At 54.2% G+C, this 18,782-nt stretch overlaps 1 protein-coding gene across 9 annotated transcripts; it reads right to left on the bottom strand.

The window, feature by feature from the left end:
• Window positions 1-5,381: 5,381 nt before the first annotated feature.
• LOC142825866 (uncharacterized) lies at window positions 5,382-17,242 on the bottom strand. Of its 9 annotated transcripts, none has more exons than XM_075918008.1 (6): window positions 13,671-17,242; window positions 12,521-13,359; window positions 11,855-12,209; window positions 9,272-9,464; window positions 6,517-8,894; window positions 5,382-6,001 (listed from the first exon to the last, which is right to left on the bottom strand). In XM_075918008.1, exons 2-5 carry the CDS (start codon window positions 12,594-12,596, stop codon window positions 8,871-8,873), a joined length of 648 nt encoding a protein of 215 aa, XP_075774123.1. In that variant the 5' UTR covers window positions 12,597-13,359; window positions 13,671-17,242; the 3' UTR covers window positions 5,382-6,001; window positions 6,517-8,870. The 9 variants fall into 9 exon arrangements, 2 of the variants coding, with proteins under 2 accessions (XP_075774123.1, XP_075774125.1); XM_075918010.1 differs by having other exon boundaries at window positions 5,384-6,001; window positions 9,302-9,464; XR_012900210.1 differs by having other exon boundaries at window positions 5,395-6,001; window positions 9,272-9,399; window positions 9,499-12,209.
• Window positions 17,243-18,782: the final 1,540 nt, after the last annotated feature.

Below are 18,782 nucleotides of genomic sequence, written 5' to 3'. Positions count from 1 at the left end.
AATGTGGGAGCCAGCTCCATCCCTGGGGTGTCTATGTTGGCTGTTTGGCTGCTCCCAGGGTGGGTGGGACTTGGGCCCACTGGCCTGCCCTGCCCAGGCGAAAGGGTCTCAGATAGCCTCAAGCAGCAGCTCCCAGCAGTAATTGCTGACCCGATGCCCTGCCTGAAGTGGTTCTGCGTGGCCTTAAATGCAATTCTGCATCCAATCAGTGTGGACGCTTTAGTTTGAAATAGCTAAGTGCTTTTCGAAATAAGCCTGCAGTGTAAACGTACCCTAAGGGTACGTCTACACTGCAAGTTTCCTTCAGAAAAAGCTATTCTGGAAGATATCTTCTGGAAAAGCTGATTTTGGAAATAGCACATCCACATTAGGGGAGCTTATCGCAGACTAATTTTGAGGCTTCCCGGTAGTGTGGACGCTCTATCTCGATTTAGCGCCCCAGGATGCACTGGACAGGACTAACTTTAGAATGAGGCGCTATTTTGACATAGCGGCAGTGGAGCGCCCACTCGCTCACCCGCTGCTGAAAAAGCTTTTTCAGAAGAGGCATTTTTCCGACACTGGTAAACCTCATTCCATGAGGAATAAGCCCTCCGTTGTTTCAATTTTCTTTTGAAATAATGCAATTGCTGTGTGGATGCTATTGTTGTTCTGCCAGAATAACGTCCCTTATTCCAGAAAAACGGCACAGTGTAGACACACCCTTAGGGTATGGCTACACTACAGCACTAATTGGAACTAACTTAGAATTAGTTTTTAAGTCTAGATGCACTAATTCGAATTAATTAGCTTAATTAGAATTAACTAATTTGAATTAGCATTTTGCTAATTCAAAATAGCATGTCCACATTGAGTGGACCCTGAATCGAAGTTAAGGCTGGCCAGAATGAGTGCCTGTAGGGCATCAGGTTAGGACTTAGAGTGTGGAGCTGCTGCCTCCGGCTAGCCGAGGGCTGTGCTTAAAGGAACCCGACCCCCACCCCGGACAGACAGTTCTCAGGGTTCCCCGCTTGCTTGTTTACCTCGATGAGGGACAGCAAAGCAGTCCTGTCTTGCAGTGCCCTGAGTGCCCGCACTCGGCACATCACAGCACTCGGCCATCAGCCCGGCTGCACTTGCCGCAGGCTGCCATCCAAGGGGATCAATTGGGGGGATCCAGGAGGCCCTGCAGGAGAGCTTCCATCCCGAGGAGCCCGCAGAGCCACCCCAGTTCTCCCCATCGGGGGCTCGTGCCCCATTCCTCCCTCACCTCCTTCCACTTACCCCTCCCTAGTCCCCCTTCCTGATGTAAAAAATAAATGACACGTGGGCTGTTAAATAAAGAGAGTTTCTATTTTTGAAAACTGAGGGGTGGGGATTAACCTCTGGGGAAACTGGGAAAAGGTGGTGGGAGAGGGGAAGAGAGAGGGTGGGAGAGGGGAGGTGGAAACCTGGGAGGAGGGAGCTGGAAGGGGGAAGCCAAGAGAGGAGGAGGAGGGGAAGTATAAAACTATGGTACACCATATCTTCAGTACTGTGTACAGATGTGATCTCCTCACCTCAAAAAGATATTTTGGCCTTGGAAAGGGTTCAGAAAAGGGCAACTACAATGATCAGGGGTTTGGAACTGGTCCCATATGAAGAGAGGCTAAAGAGACTGGGACTTTTCAGCTTAGAAAAGAGGAGACTGAGGGGGATATGATAGAGGTCTATAAAATCATGAGTGGTGTGGAGAGGGTGAATAAAGACAAGTTCTTCATTAGTTCTCATAATAGAAGGACTAGAGGACACCAAATGAAATGAATGAACAGCAGGTTTAAAACTAATAAGCAAAAGTTCTTCTTCTCATAGCACATAGTCAACCTGTGGAACTCCTTGCCGCAGGAGGCTGTGAAGGCTAGAACTATAACAGAGTTTAACGAGAAGTTAGATAAATTCATGGAGGTTGGGTCCATGGAGTGGTATTAGCCAGGGAGTAGAAACGGTGTCCCTGGCCTCTGTTTGTGGAAGGCTGGAGATGGATGGCACGAGACAAATCGCTTGGTCATTGTCTTAGGTCCATCCCCTCCGGGTACCTGGTGCTGGCCCCTGTTGGCAGACAGGCTACTTGGCTAGATGGACCTTTGGTCTGACCCAGTACGGCTGTTCTTATGTTCTAAGCTCAGGGCTCAGGGCCAGGAATCTCACTGGACCAACTTGATTTTCATGAAAACCTGCTCCTGGGTTCGCATGTGACCTTTGGTGGCCAGGCTGACAGCTATCCTGCCCTAGATGGCCACATTCCTGTGCCTAGTGTGGAGGTTGTGGATGTTGGAGGCCTCCCCCCAAACCTTGATGAGGTCCACGATCTCCGCACTAGACCAGGCGGGCGCCCGCCTCTTATGGCCCCAGACAGGCTCCTGGGAGCCGCCAGCCTGGTCCTGGGAAGAGGCAGAGGGCTCCGGGGCCAGGAGGGGAGAAGAAAAGTTTCCCTGGTTTGGCCCAGAGTGGCCACCAGGGAAATCTGGGAAGGGCTAGCCTCCAACTAGTTCGAATTAAGGGGCTACACAGCCCTTAATTCAAACTGCTTAATTCAAACTAGGTATTATTCCTCGTAGAACGAGGTTTACCTTGTTTGAATTAAGCGCTCCGCTAGTTCGATTTAAATTCGAACTAGCGGTTTGTATGTATAGCCGCTATTAAAGTTAATTCCAACTAACGGCTGTTAGTTCGAATTAACTTTGTAGTAGAGACACACCCTTAGAGATTTGTGCCTGTCGATCAGCAAATGGCCGCTGACGGTGCGTCTAGACTACACGCCTTTTTCAACACAGGCTTGTTCTAAAGTATTTTTCAAAAAAGCCGCTGTTGAAAAAGCTTTTAGATAGCATGATGCAGAGCAAAATAATCAATGAGCTTTTTCAAAAAAGAGCGTCCAGACTGCCGGATGCTCTTTCAAAAAAAAAAAAAAGGCAGCCGGAAGTGCTTCTGGCAGGGCATGGGGGTAGCCTTTATTTCCAGGTGCTGCTGCATGCCCTTTGCAGAGATGCATGCTTAAAGGGATCCCCGGAAAGCCGCTGCTCTGCTCCTGCTTCTGGCTTGTCTTCCTCCTGGAGGGAAAGCAAAGCTGTTGCAGTGCTTGCTCTGGTTGCCCTGCTTCCTCGGACACCACAGCAGTTTATTTTCAGGGTTTTTTTTCTGCTTTTCACTGTGTTTTTGGCCATGGAGCCTGAGCTGCCCCGGGCAGGCGATGGCTCCACACTGTGATGCTGGAAGTTCTGCTGCATCTTCATGAGACCATCATGATGTTTGTGGCAGAGCTGGATTCAGAGCCCAGCTTTGAGCCCCTTACTCAGGCTGCAGCCCCACTGCCCTTTCCGCCGAACTTATTCCTGCAGAGGCGAGTTGGAGTCTGGACACCAGTTCAGACTGGTGAGACCGGCTTGTTATGGAGCAGTGGGACCACGAGGCTTGGCTCTGAAACTTCTTTATGCGTAAGTCTACCTTCTAGGAGCTGTGTGCCTGGCTCGCCCTGCCCTACAATGCCAGGACACCCTCTTGTGGCCCGCCATCCCCCCTGGAGAAGTGGGTCGCTATTGCCCTCTGGAAGCTGGCACCCCCGACAGCTACTGCTCCGTGGGACACCAGTTTGGCGTGGGGAGATCTACTGTTGGGGCCGTCTTGATGGAGGTAAGTCACTCTCTGGGGACAGTCCATGGGGGGGGGACAGATAAGGGGGGCAGTCAGGACCGGGCAGAGGGAATGGGGTGGCAGCGGTAGAAGTTAGAAGACCTCCTGGCTTCACCCTGCCATGGTGGGGGGGGGGGGGCTTCCTGGGGTCTGGGAGGGGAGGGGTGGGGAAGTACCTTTCATCGGCTCATGCAACTCCTCTAATATCTTGTTCTGTATGTTTCTATTTGTCCCTTTCTGCAGTTGGTGACGGCCATCAATTCAGAGCTGCTTTACGGGACTGTCCGCCTCGGAGTCCTGGATACCATCATGGCCGGATTTTCAGGGCTAGGATTTCTGGACTGCGATGGAGCACTCGACGGGACACGCATCCCGATCCGCACCCCGCCCCATAGAGCAGCCCAGTATATTAACAGAAAGGGCTACTTTTCTATGGTGCTGCAGGCCCTAGTCGACCATTGGGGAGAATTCACAGACATTTGCGTCGGGTGGTCAGGCCGGGCACACGATGCCCGCATCTTCCGGAACTCATACCTGTACCGCAGCCTGCAGGCTGGGTCATTCTTTCCGGAGCGAAACTATGCATTCGGGGATGTGCAGATGCCTACGTGCATTGTGGCTGATGCAGCGAACCCCCTTATATCCTGGCTCATGAAGCCATTCACTGGACACCTGGATGCGAGCAGGGACCTCTTTAACTCCCGCCTGAATCGGGCTCGCTTGGAGGTGGAGTGCGCCTTTGGCCGTCTGAAGGGCAGGTTTATATGCCTTCTCGTTCGGCTGGACACGGGGGAACACAACATCCCTTATGTGGTTGCTGCATGCTATGTGCTGCACAACCTAGTGGAGAGAAAAGAGGAGGCCTTCCTCCCAGCATGGGGGACACGGGCTGCTGTGGAGGGGAGGCACTTTGAGCAGCCCCGGACAGCTGCCATCCGGCAAGCCCACCAGCTGGGATTGCACATTCGGGAAGCCCTGAGGGAGCGATTCTCCCAAGGAGCCCAATGAGTTTCCCCAGGGCCTTCCAAATGTGGGATTGTCCCATGCCTCCAGTGCCTTCCCCCCCCCTCCCCCCCCGTCCAAAGCCCCTCCCGGCCCCACATTCACACTGAGAACAGAGACAGGTTGTGACGGACCGGGCCGGGTCTGGGCACAGCTGACGGCGTCCGCTCTGGGCAAATTGCTCAAACTAGGGGCTCCTTACAGTCCCCAGACTGGTGACCTTCCCAAACAGGCCACAAACCAGTCCCAAAAATAAATTGTTTGTTAACAAAGTAAAGTGCTTCCCTTACTGACTCTCACACGTGGGAAGGGGGATGTCAACCTGGAAGGGAGGAGGGAGGCTCAGGGCTGAGGGTGCCACCTGGATGACGAGCCCCTGCCACCTTGGCTGCGGAGACCTGCTTGGAGATGGCTGTGCATGCAGGCTGGGGCTGGGCAGGAGGTATGGCTGTACCTGAGTCTGGGATGGCAGGGGGTGAAGGGAGGGGTGGGGGAGGCGGTGGAGGGGAGGGCAGGCTGAGCAGAAGGAGCAGGAACAGACACAGGACCGGGGAAGGCTGTGGCCTCCCGGATAGCAGTGCGCTGTGTTGGGGAAATCTCACTCCCCTGGGGTACAGAGTCCCCAGAAGGGTCCGAGGCTGGAGGTCAAAGCAGCGAGGCAGGAGAGAAATCCAAAAGGAAAATTTTATTATGCATGCAGGCTGACAGCTACCAGAGTGAGAGCAGCAGCAGCAGCCCTGAGAGAGAGTTACAGGAATCCTTTATACAGTGTGTTCAGACAGTTTAGTTGTTGATTTTGATATGTTAAAGAAAACAGTCTCAGCAGAAGTACTCTGAGACATTTCTGTTCACACCAGAAGTGCTAGAAGTAAGTTTACAGTACAAAGGCACATGAGAACCTGAGTGAGGAGTCTACAAGGCAAACTGTGACAAAGATAAGAGTTTACATGACTATTTGTGACAGACTAGGAGTCTCCATGAACTTGAGATAGGCATTGTAAGGGTCTTGATTAGAGTTAAGATGATTTCTCTCTGTTACAGGGAGAGAGGCCTGGAAAACTTTTAACCCTTACAGCAGTTTTCTTTTAGAGAGTTTTGATTTCCTGCACAGTCCCCCCTTAGACACAATTGGAGTTATTGGATTTTTCTCCCATAGCTGCTGCACAAACTCGTCCAGCAAGCGACTACGCCACTCTGCCTGCATCCTCTGATTAAATGTCTCCTGCATCCCTTGCAGGGCCGAGATGTGCTGGCGCACCAGGTCCAAATACGTGCACCAGTGCCGATGGGTTTCCTGCAGCCATCTGGGAGGTGGGAGAGGTGTGGCCCCCCACCCTCCTGGACAGCTGGTCTGGATGTGGAGGACAAGAGGGAAAAGTCATCAGTCATGCATGCTCACACTTTCCCTGAGAGACGGCATGTCCTCCTCAGCAATCAGTGCCTGTCCTCTAGGATCAGCAGATGCTCATGTGGTCTCAGCAACACTGAACAGCAGCCACGGCCTCCCTGAAGCCCAGACAGTGTGCAGGCTGCCATCCTGCCCTCCCTCCCCCCACCCCATGGCCAAGCAGCACAGACAAGTGCCAGGCCACAGTTGGGGTTCCCGCAGGTTGCTAAGAGGCCTGAAGCTGTGTGGCAATTCCCAGGGTCCCAAACCCCTGCCTGTACCTGGCATCAGTGTCTGTAGGAGCAGGTGGTTCCTTGCAGCCATGCGGGTGCAGGGGAAGGACGGCCCTCCCTGAGGTCGGCCATGTGTGTGCCCCCCTCCCCCCAGGATGTGATCAGCATGACATGTCACAGTACTGCACCATCCACTTTGCTCCCGTCTCCCCTGCCCTGTGTGTGTTGGACCCTCACAGCACTCACCTGATGTTCCCTCCCCGGTGCCCAAAGTTGTCTGGGCAGGAACAATAGAGATGAAAGGTCTGGCAGGAGTGTCCACCAGGGCTTCTACCCGGAAGCCTTTATTTTCGACAAAAAAATCTTCCCCGCGTCCACACTTCCCTTTTTTTGACAGATCTCTGTCAAAAATAGTGTTATTCCTCATAAAACCTAAAACGAGATGTGACGGACCGGGCCGTGTCTGGGCATAGCTGAGGGCGTCCACTCAGGGCGAATTGCTCAAATCCGGGGCTCCTTACAGCCCCCAGACTGGTGACCTCTCCAAACAGGCCACAAACCAGTCCCACAGAGCGCTTCAGCAACCTGCCTGAAGCCTCCTGAGCAAAACCCCTCCGACACCCCAGCAATATCCGTGCCCCAGATGGCCCCGGGCCTATACACAGGTGGGGGGGTCCTAGCACCCAATCCCACCTACCCCGAACAAGTTCTGTCCGGTTCCAAAAAACCAGCCACAGATCCCTGGTCAATTTACCCTCTGGACCTTACCCACAAATTACGCTGGGCCAATCCTTTAGAATCTATATCTAAAGGTTTATTATTATTACAATAAAGAAAAGCATGAGAGTAAGGTTGTTAAAGAATAGTACGTTACATGCACCGAATCTCCCAGCCCTCGATGCAGGCTCTAGCAGAGATGTTACAGCTGCTGGTTTAAAAGTTCTTATTGCGCATCCTAAGATCAGGATGGGTTCACAGGTCTTCCGGGCTCTTCGATCCCTGCACTGCTGCCTCTGGGATGAAGTGCTGAGCTGAGAACCAAATGGCATCGACCACATGGCCTCTTTATACCTCCTTCCTGGCTCCTTCTTATATGCAGCAGGTCACCTGGTCAGAGGCCAATCTCCGTGTTTCCTGCTGGCTGCTCTCAGGTGACAGCCCCCATTCTTTGGGTGTGTCCTTGGCCCATCAAGTGCCATTGTCCTACAGGGCCTGGCTAATCAGCCTGTCCATAGCAATGCTTAACCACATTCAGAGAAATATTCAGCTTCCACACAGATTACAGATTCCTACCTACACACACAGACATTATACACTCACATAAATAGCGTGCATAAGATCAGCAAACAATAAGCTCCCATTCAATACCCCACATGGCTCCCTTTTATACCAATTTCTGGGGCCAACACCCCCACCTAGGGGTGCAGCAGCGATCTGGCTGCTTCCCTCCAATTCGGTAATGTGACACGAGATTTACCGCTGTCGACAAACCGCTGCATTCTGTTGATTTACTGTCGACAGAACGCGGCGGCCGTCTAGACGCAGGTACACATTTTTCAAACAATCCCTGTAGTCTAGACACACCCCGAGTGTCAGAGTTGCTGCATTACAGAATTGTGCATGCATTGCCAAAAGTGGCCATCGAGTATCACTGTTGCTCTGTTGTGGCATTTTTACACTAGGCAGTTAGGAGTTATGAAATAACAGGCTAATGACTCCTGTTTGTGATGAGGAATAACCCTCATTTAGAAATTGTTATTTTGAAATGTCTTCAGTATATATGCTCGGCTGTTCTTATTTAGAAATAACTACTCCCCAGAGTCATTCAAAGTAATGACTCCCCAGTGCTTCCTGAGACTCTAAATCAGTGGACCCCAACCTTTTGAGGTTGTCGGGCACCAAGGGGCGTGGCCATTTGCCCGCCGGGCGCCAGGGGGCGGGGACACTAGCACGCCCGGGGGCGGGCCCCCCCTTGCCGCATGCCCGGGGGCGGGCCCCCCCTTGCCACGCGCCCGGGGGCGGGCCCCCCCAGCTGCGCGCCTGGGGGCAGGGCCCCCTCCAAGGGCCGCGCGCCCGGGGCCGGCGCTCCCCCCCCCGCCGAGTGCCGTGCGCCCGGCACCCGCCCCCGCCGAGTGCCGTGCGCCCGGCACTCCCCCCCGCCGAGTGCCGTGCGCCCGACACTCCCCCCGCCAAGTGCGCTCCCCCCGCAAGCGCCCGTGCACCATGTGCCCGGGGCCAGGCCAGCCCCGAGCACCTGGCGGGCGCATTGAAATGCCCCCGCGGGCGCCATGGCGCCCACGGGCACCGTGTTGGGGACCACGGCTCTAAATCAATGTAGTACGTCAACATTAGGGGAGCCTGACTCCGACTGATTTCAAGGCTTCCCTGTAGTTTGGATGTTCTATTTCAAAGTAGTTATACCTTGAATCTTTTAAAGTTATTTGGAATAATGTCTACGTTACACACTTAGCTTATTCTGACATAAGTACTGAGGGAAAACTGCAAATTTCCATTTGCTCTTAGTTTACATTGCGCTAGCTGGCTTCCAGCCCTAGTGATGGGCTCAAGGCTTTAGTCTCTGCCACAAGTCAGCCATTCTTTCATGAATCCAATGCCACTGAGAACTGAAAAGAGAACGAGAGGAGACTTGTAAACTCGACCACCACTAGTGGTCAAAACACAGACATAAACATGTGCATCACCTAACTGCTGGTCACTGGAGACCCCTTCTTTATTCCTCTCTGGCCTATCCAGGTCCTAAAATGCTCATAATTTATAAGAAACTACGACCATCTCCACCTCACCACACCCTCAGTCCACTATACTCACACCCTACCCAGAATACTCTGGTCCTCTGAGGGACGTGATGATTGAGCAAGCAACTGGAGAACAATGTGATGATGTCCAGTGATTACACAGACAGATGCTCTGTAGTTTATCGTCCCTCCCTTCCTCCACATCGTTGTATTTGAAGGACGGCGACCCACGTGCAGCTACTTACGGAGAGGAAAGGACAATCCCAGACAATTACCAGCCACAGGCAGAGCTCTGGCTTCCCCAGGATCCGTCCCATGGAAATCACAAGCATCTCTCTGCTCGCAAGGAGGCACCTCGCTGCACAGACACTGGCTGAAGATAATTTCACAAAACATACACCAGCTCCTACACCCTCATGAGAGAGCTCCTCAGCTCCACTGTCAATAGGAACAACAGGTGACTCAGACTCACTTCAGGCAGATGCTCATCTAGCTGGATCTCCAGAGTGGCTCCGATTGCCTACAGCAGGCCTCTGCAAGAACAGCAAATAACCCATGGAAGAACTATCACTGCCAAAAATGCTACAACTGCATGAGACTGTCCAGTACCTGCCTCCCTCTCCAACCCTTTCTATAACATGGCTGTTCCGCTACAAGACACGGACTGAACACCGATGGGTCGGTTGGCTGTAGCTCCCCGCTGACATCAGGATTATACCAAGAGACCCGCTCATCTTCCATGCACTCGAGTCCAAGCCAGTAAGAATGCAAACACACCTCACATACCGCTTCCTCTCTTTTTTCTGTTGTGTTGGCTAACATGGATTCATATGCCCTTGTGTTGCCCAAACGTCCAGTTTTGTGAGATCCCTTTTTAACTCGTTCCTACCAGCTTTGGATTAGGGATGTTAAAGACGAGTCAACTATCCCATAAGCATTTGCTTATGGGGGTAGTCTGTTGACTAGTCAGCTAGTCGATTCCCCCCACGTTGCTGCCTCTATGAGATAGGAGTACTCCTTCCCCCCCGCCCCCGCTTTCTAAGTGGCAGCACTGCATGGCTGAGCTGGAGATCAGCTGTGCGGCAGCTGCCCCTTTGAAAAGCCACCTCCACGCGTTTAAAGGGGCAGTCATGGAACCCGGGGTCAGCTGAGAACTCCCCAGCTGATCCCCAGCTCTGCGTGGCATTTCCCCAGCTAGCCCCAGGTTCCACACGGCATGACCCAGGGCTCCTCATGGCATGCAGCACGGCATGGAGCCTGGGGTCAGTGGGGGACTCAGAGTCCCCAGCCGAACCCAAGCTCCATTACTTTGAAATGCACAAGAGTCCCTGCTGTGCTCTTGTACTTTTCAAAGGAGGAATGGGGAAGTGCCTATCGACTAGTTGAGCAGTCGATGGAAATTCCATAGACTACTCAACTAGTCAATTAACTGCATTTAACATCCCTACTTTGATTTAGTCACTATTTATCCCTTTAGTCTCTCATTTTTCAAGAACATTTGTGAGACGTTTAATAGCAGTGGTCCAAATGCAGATCCCAAAAGCATAACACTCATTCCTACTCTCCCTGTCATAGCCACCAGGCTGCTGGTCAGCCCTCATGGTTAAGGGGGTATCCTAGCCAGATATTTGGTCAGCCAATAACAATGCAGGTAGGGATTTCAAACTGGGAACAAAGGAATTTTTAACTTTTTCCTCCTCTGTCTGAGGCAGAGTGGGTTCTTCCAGGTAACAGGGATCTGTGAGGCCGTCTCACTCTAAGAAAAGTCTTTTCACAATATGTAAGTAGGGCAAAGTTTAATTAATCTATCAGGTTTTTAATAGTTTTATGGTTCGGCAATTTCAAATTGATGTTAAAAGTTTTTTTTTCTCTTTTGTAATGAAGCTTTCTAACCCACGGAATTGTCTCTGGCTACGTCTAGACCAGCATGATTTTCCGGAAATGGTTTTAATGGAAAAGTTTTCTGTTAAAAGCATTTTCGGAAAAGAGCGTCTAGATCGGCACGGACACTTTTCCACAAAAGCACTTTTTGCGGAAAAGTGTCCGTGCCAATCTAGACGTGCTTTTCCGCAAAAAAGCCCCGATCGCCATTTTGGCGATCGGGGCTTTTTTGCGGAAAACAAAGCTGAGCTATCTATACTGGCCCTTTTGCGCAAAAGAACTTTTGCCCGAACGGGAGCAGCATAGTACTTCCGCAAGAACACTGACAATCTTACATGAGATCGTCAGTGCTTTTCCAGAAAAGCAAGCGGCCAGTGTAGACAGCTGGCAAGTTATTCCGGAAAAGCGGCTGATTTTCCGGAATAACTGGCCAGTGTAGACACAGCCTCTGAGTATACAAATTGGTAGCCCTTACCATCTAGCCACCTTAACTATACTTGCAACGGTAGTATTGTTTTGATAATAAAAAGTTTGTTTTCTTTTCTAATTAAGCTGCTATAGGTTTATTTTGGTGTCCTAGTTTTATCTGTAAGCTCTCTGTCTGTCTGACTGACTGGGAGTCAGCTACCACAGACTGCAGCTTGTTTTTCTCTTTTCTTTTTCAAGCTTGGAGGGGACAAAGAGCTTGAGGTACCCCTGAGGTTTTAAGGAGGAGGTTTCCCAAGTGATCTCATCCCTAGTTTTCTTGGACTACTTGGGTGGTGGCAGTGGATATTCCCTAAAATTTGGGAGATGCTCACCTGGAATGCCTGCACGTGTGCTGTACAAGGACACGGCAGAAGCAGGGCAAGGACAAAGACACAGACAGAAACAGACAGACAGAACGTATTGGCCAATACGAGAGAGCAACAAGAGAGAAACCCATGAGAGGCAGCCAGAAACCTTACCACCTTGCGTCTTCTTCCTCCAGCCAAGCGTCTGCTGAGAAGGACACCGTGTTCCACAGAAACCAGCCCCCCTGACAAACGGGAGCCCTGTTTCTCCCACCACCAAGGAAGCACCTCGGGAACCTCCGCTCGGACTCGCTGTCTAAGCAAACGTGACTTCCCTTCCTGGAGCCGAGTGGGCCGTAAGCCGAGAGATTTCCAGACCCGACACTTATCTCCGTGTCAGCGACGGCTGCTCGGCTCCCAGACGGACGGTTCTCGCCTCGCTTCGACCAAGCTCCCGAGCTCGCTGTTCTCGTTTCCGTTGCATCACCCGGCCGGGAGGACTCCGGGAGGGTTGACTTCTTATCGCTCGCTACCGAACACAGCAGAGAGGGAAAACCAACCAAACAACTTAGCGTTTCAGTCCGCAAGGACGCGGCATCGCTTCTCCTCCCACCATCGCACCGCAGCCTCCCACCATCGGCCACCCCCTCCCGCTGCCACTACAGGAACGCGGAGAGAAAGGAGGCCTTGAATCTCTATCCGCGCTCTGTTGAACCGCCAATTCCCCGTTCACCGGTCCCCAAGCCACCAGGCTCCGTGCACCAGCAAGAAGCTCTCCGCCTCAGAAGAAACCTACTGCCAGGACGCTTGAAGATTTCAAAGCACGCATCTCCTACTCACACAGAGCCACGGGAAGGCCAAACGCTGAAGACCCTTCACGTGTCCGGAGAATCACGTCCAGGAAGCTCAAGTCCATTTCGGACGGTTTCTTCTCCGCCCACGGCCCCGCACTGATTCCTCTACAAGGGCGGCAAAATAAGCCCAGCGTGAGCTCTCACTCACTAAGGTCTGTGGCTGTGGGCATTCTATCCTTTAGCCCTTTCCCCCCTCTGCATCGGGCCCTCTACAAGAACTCTGAGTCAGTCAGCCATGACGCACCACCGCTCTCCCTTGCGCGACTGGCTTACCTGCACAATTCCCGTTGGCTCCTGAGCCCTTAACCCGTGGAGATGCTCACCTGGAATGCCTGCACGTGTGCTGTACAAGGACACGGCAGAAGCAGAGCAAGGACAAAGACACAGACAGAAACAGACAGACAGAACGTATTGGCCAATACGAGAGAGCAACAAGAGAGAAACCCATGAGAGGCAGCCAGAAACCTTACCACCTTGCGTCTTCTTCCTCCAGCCAAGCGTCTGCTGAGAAGGACACCGTGTTCCACAGAAACCAGCCCCCCTGACAAACGGGAGCCCTGTTTCTCCCACCACCAAGGAAGCACCTCGGGAACCTCCGCTCGGACTCGCTGTCTAAGCAAACGTGACTTCCCTTCCTGGAGCCGAGTGGGCCGTAAGCCGAGAGATTTCCAGACCCGACACTTATCTCCGTGTCAGCGACGGCTGCTCGGCTCCCAGACGGACGGTTCTCGCCTCGCTTCGACCAAGCTCCCGAGCTCGCTGTTCTCGTTTCCGTTGCATCACCCGGCCGGGAGGACTCCGGGAGGGTTGACTTCTTATCGCTCGCTACCGAACACAGCAGAGAGGGAAAACCAACCAAACAACTTAGCGTTTCAGTCCGCAAGGACGCGGCATCGCTTCTCCTCCCACCATCGCACCGCAGCCTCCCACCATCGGCCACCCCCTCCCGCTGCCACTACAGGAACGCGGAGAGAAAGGAGGCCTTGAATCTCTATCCGCGCTCTGTTGAACCGCCAATTCCCCGTTCACCGGTCCCCAAGCCACCAGGCTCCGTGCACCAGCAAGAAGCTCTCCGCCTCAGAAGAAACCTACTGCCAGGACGCTTGAAGATTTCAAAGCACGCATCTCCTACTCACACGGAGCCACGGGAAGGCCGAACGCTGAAGACCCTTCACGTGTCCGGAGAATCACGTCCAGGAAGCTCAAGTCCATCTCGGACGGTTTCTTCTCCGCCCACGGCCCCGCACTGATTCCTCTACAAGGGCGGCAAAATAAGCCCAGCGTGAGCTCTCACTCACGAAGGTCTGTGGCTGTGGGCATTCTATCCTTTAGCCCTTTTCCCCCCTCTGCCCTCTGTATCGGGCCCTCTACAAGAACACTGAGTCAGTCAGCCATGACGCACCACCGCTCTCCCTTGCGCGACTGGCTTACCTGCACAATTCCCGTTGGCTCCTGAGCCCTTAACCCGTGGAGATGCTCACCTGGAATGCCTGCACGTGTGCTGTACAAGGACACGGCAGAAGCAGAGCAAGGACAAAGACACAGACAGAAACAGACAGACAGAACGTATTGGCCAATACGAGAGAGCAACAAGAGAGAAACCCATGAGAGGCAGCCAGAAACCTTACCACCTTGCGTCTTCTTCCTCCAGCCAAGCGTCTGCTGAGAAGGACACCGTGTTCCACAGAAACCAGCCCCCCTGACAAACGGGAGCCCTGTTTCTCCCACCACCAAGGAAGCACCTCGGGAACCTCCGCTCGGACTCGCTGTCTAAGCAAACGTGACTTCCCTTCCTGGAGCCGAGTGGGCCGTAAGCCGAGAGATTTCCAGACCCGACACTTATCTCCGTGTCAGCGACGGCTGCTCGGCTCCCAGACGGACGGTTCTCGCCTCGCTTCGACCAAGCTCCCGAGCTCGCTGTTCTCGTTTCCGTTCCATCCCCAGACGGGAGGACTCCGGGAGGGTTGACTTCTTATCGCTCGCTACCGAACACAGCAGAGAGGGAAAACCAACCAAACAACTTAGCGTTTCAGTCCGCAAGGACGCGGCATCGCTTCTCCTCCCGGCATCGCACCGCAGCCTCCCACCATCGGCCACCCCCTCCCGCTGCCACTACAGCAACGCGGAGAGAAAGGAGGCCTTGAATCTCTATCCGCGCTCTGTTGAACCGCCAATTCCCCGTTCACCGGTCCCCAAGCCACCAGGCTCCGTGCACCAGCAAGCAGCTCTCCGCCTCAGAAGAAACCTACTGCCAGGACGCTTGAAGATTTCAAAGCACGCATCTCCTACTCACACGGAGCCACGGGAAGGCCGAACGCTGAAGACCCTTCACGTGTCCGGAGAATCACGTCCAGGAAGCTCAAGTCCATTTCGGACGGTTTCTTCTCCGCCCACGGCCCCGCACTGATTCCTCTACAAGGGCGGCAAAATAAGCCCAGCGTGAGCTCTCACTCACGAAGGTCTGTGGCTGTGGGCATTCTATCCTTTAGCCCTTTTCCCCCCTCTGCCCTCTGTATCGGGCCCTCTACAAGAACACTGAGTCAGTCAGCCATGACGCACCACCGCTCTCCCTTGCGCGACTGGCTTACCTGCACAATTCCCGTTGGCTCCTGAGCCCTTAACCCGTGGAGATGCTCACCTGGAATGCCTGCACGTGTGCTGTACAAGGACACGGCAGAAGCAGAGCAAGGACAAAGACACAGACAGAAACAGACAGACAGAACGTATTGGCCAATACGAGAGAGCAACAAGAGAGAAACCCATGAGAGGCAGCCAGAAACCTTACCACCTTGCGTCTTCTTCCTCCAGCCAAGCGTCTGCTGAGAAGGACACCGTGTTCCACAGAAACCAGCCCCCCTGACAAACGGGAGCCCTGTTTCTCCCACCACCAAGGAAGCACCTCGGGAACCTCCGCTCGGACTCGCTGTCTAAGCAAACGTGACTTCCCTTCCTGGAGCCGAGTGGGCCGTAAGCCGAGAGATTTCCAGACCCGACACTTATCTCCGTGTCAGCGACGGCTGCTCGGCTCCCAGACGGACGGTTCTCGCCTCGCTTCGACCAAGCTCCCGAGCTCGCTGTTCTCGTTTCCGTTCCATCCCCAGACGGGAGGACTCCGGGAGGGTTGACTTCTTATCGCTCGCTACCGAACACAGCAGAGAGGGAAAACCAACCAAACAACTTAGCGTTTCAGTCCGCAAGGACGCGGCATCGCTTCTCCTCCCACCATCGCACCGCAGCCTCCCACCATCGGCCACCCCCTCCCGCTGCCACTACAGCAACGCGGAGAGAAAGGAGGCCTTGAATCTCTATCCGCGCTCTGTTGAACCGCCAATTCCCCGTTCACCGGTCCCCAAGCCACCAGGCTCCGTGCACCAGCAAGCAGCTCTCCGCCTCAGAAGAAACCTACTGCCAGGACGCTTGAAGATTTCAAAGCACGCATCTCCTACTCACACGGAGCCACGGGAAGGCCGAACGCTGAAGACCCTTCACGTGTCCGGAGAATCACGTCCAGGAAGCTCAAGTCCATTTCGGACGGTTTCTTCTCCGCCCACGGCCCCGCACTGATTCCTCTACAAGGGCGGCAAAATAAGCCCAGCGTGAGCTCTCACTCACGAAGGTCTGTGGCTGTGGGCATTCTATCCTTTAGCCCTTTTCCCCCCTCTGCCCTCTGTATCGGGCCCTCTACAAGAACACTGAGTCAGTCAGCCATGACGCACCACCGCTCTCCCTTGCGCGACTGGCTTACCTGCACAATTCCCGTTGGCTCCTGAGCCCTTAACCCGTGGAGATGCTCACCTGGAATGCCTGCACGTGTGCTGTACAAGGACACGGCAGAAGCAGAGCAAGGACAAAGACACAGACAGAAACAGACAGACAGAACGTATTGGCCAATACGAGAGAGCAACAAGAGAGAAACCCATGAGAGGCAGCCAGAAACCTTACCACCTTGCGTCTTCTTCCTCCAGCCAAGCGTCTGCTGAGAAGGACACCGTGTTCCACAGAAACCAGCCCCCCTGACAAACGGGAGCCCTGTTTCTCCCACCACCAAGGAAGCACCTCGGGAACCTCCGCTCGGACTCGCTGTCTAAGCAAACGTGACTTCCCTTCCTGGAGCCGAGTGGGCCGTAAGCCGAGAGATTTCCAGACCCGACACTTATCTCCGTGTCAGCGACGGCTGCTCGGCTCCCAGACGGACGGTTCTCGCCTCGCTTCGACCAAGCTCCCGAGCTCGCTGTTCTCGTTTCCGTTCCATCCCCAGACGGGAGGACTCCGGGAGGGTTGACTTCTTATCGCTCGCTACCGAACACAGCAGAGAGGGAAAACCAACCAAACAACTTAGCGTTTCAGTCCGCAAGGACGCGGCATCGCTTCTCCTCCCGGCATCGCACCGCAGCCTCCCACCATCGGCCACCCCCTCCCGCTGCCACTACAGCAACGCGGAGAGAAAGGAGGCCTTGAATCTCTATCCGCGCTCTGTTGAACCGCCAATTCCCCGTTCACCGGTCCCCAAGCCACCAGGCTCCGTGCACCAGCAAGCAGCTCTCCGCCTCAGAAGAAACCTACTGCCAGGACGCTTGAAGATTTCAAAGCACGCATCTCCTACTCACACGGAGCCACGGGAAGGCCGAACGCTGAAGACCCTTCACGTGTCCGGAGAATCACGTCCAGGAAGCTCAAGTCCATTTCGGACGGTTTCTTCTCCGCCCACGGCCCCCCACTGATTCCTCTACAAGGGCGGCAAAATAAGCCCAGCGTGAGCTCTCACTCACGAAGGTCTGTGGCTGTGGGCATTCTATCCTTTAGCCCTTTTCCCCCCTCTGCCCTCTGTATCGGGCCCTCTACAAGAACACTGAGTCAGTCAGCCATGACGCACCACCGCTCTCCCTTGCGCGACTGGCTTACCTGCACAATTCCCGTTGGCTCCTGAGCCCTTAACCCGTGGAGATGCTCACCTGGAATGCCTGCACGTGTGCTGTACAAGGACACGGCAGAAGCAGAGCAAGGACAAAGACACAGACAGAAACAGACAGACAGAACGTATTGGCCAATACGAGAGAGCAACAAGAGAGAAACCCATGAGAGGCAGCCAGAAACCTTACCACCTTGCGTCTTCTTCCTCCAGCCAAGCGTCTGCTGAGAAGGACACCGTGTTCCACAGAAACCAGCCCCCCTGACAAACGGGAGCCCTGTTTCTCCCACCACCAAGGAAGCACCTCGGGAACCTCCGCTCGGACTCGCTGTCTAAGCAAACGTGACTTCCCTTCCTGGAGCCGAGTGGGCCGTAAGCCGAGAGATTTCCAGACCCGACACTTATCTCCGTGTCAGCGACGGCTGCTCGGCTCCCAGACGGACGGTTCTCGCCTCGCTTCGACCAAGCTCCCGAGCTCGCTGTTCTCGCTTCCGTTCCATCCCCAGACGGGAGGACTCCGGGAGGGTTGACTTCTTATCGCTCGCTACCGAACACAGCAGAGAGGGAAAACCAACCAAACAACTTAGCGTTTCAGTCCGCAAGGACGCGGCATCGCTTCTCCTCCCACCATCGCACCGCAGCCTCCCACCATCGGCCACCCCCTCCCGCTGCCACTACAGCAACGCGGAGAGAAAGGAGGCCTTGAATCTCTATCCGCGCTCTGTTGAACCGCCAATTCCCCGTTCACCGGTCCCCAAGCCACCAGGCTCCGTGCACCAGCAAGCAGCTCTCCGCCTCAGAAGAAACCTACTGCCAGGACGCTTGAAGATTTCAAAGCACGCATCTCCTACTCACACGGAGCCACGGGAAGGCCGAACGCTGAAGACCCTTCACGTGTCCGGAGAATCACGTCCAGGAAGCTCAAGTCCATTTCGGACGGTTTCTTCTCCGCCCACGGCCCCGCACTGATTCCTCTACAAGGGCGGCAAAATAAGCCCAGCGTGAGCTCTCACTCACGAAGGTCTGTGGCTGTGGGCATTCTATCCTTTAGCCCTTTTCCCCCCTCTGCCCTCTGTATCGGGCCCTCTACAAGAACACTGAGTCAGTCAGCCATGACGCACCACCGCTCTCCCTTGCGCGACTGGCTTACCTGCACAATTCCCGTTGGCTCCTGAGCCCTTAACCCGTGGAGATGCTCACCTGGAATGCCTGCACGTGTGCTGTACAAGGACACGGCAGAAGCAGAGCAAGGACAAAGACACAGACAGAAACAGACAGACAGAACGTATTGGCCAATACGAGAGAGCAACAAGAGAGAAACCCATGAGAGGCAGCCAGA

The sequence above is a fragment of the Pelodiscus sinensis genome, unplaced genomic scaffold (genome assembly GCF_049634645.1).
Source record: "Pelodiscus sinensis isolate JC-2024 unplaced genomic scaffold, ASM4963464v1 ctg233, whole genome shotgun sequence".
Taxonomy (NCBI): Eukaryota; Metazoa; Chordata; order Testudines; family Trionychidae; genus Pelodiscus; species Pelodiscus sinensis.
This window is presented reverse-complemented; position numbering and strand designations above follow the sequence as displayed.

What these genes read in the sequence shown, in the direction of transcription:
- LOC142825866 (XM_075918008.1), bottom strand. Translation starts at nt 12,596, where the DNA reads ATGGACTTGAGCTTCCTGGACGTGATTCTCCGGACACGTGAAGGGTCT. An exon ending in TGGCCTTCCCGTGGCTCTGT is followed by an intron (nt 12,210 to 12,520) that starts GTGAGTAGGAGA and finishes TGTGTTCGGTAG; the next exon opens with CGAGCGATAAGAAGTCAACC. An exon ending in GAGGAAGAAGACGCAAGGTG is followed by an intron (nt 9,465 to 11,854) that starts GTAAGGTTTCTG and finishes TCCTATTGACAG; the next exon opens with TGGAGCTGAGGAGCTCTCTC.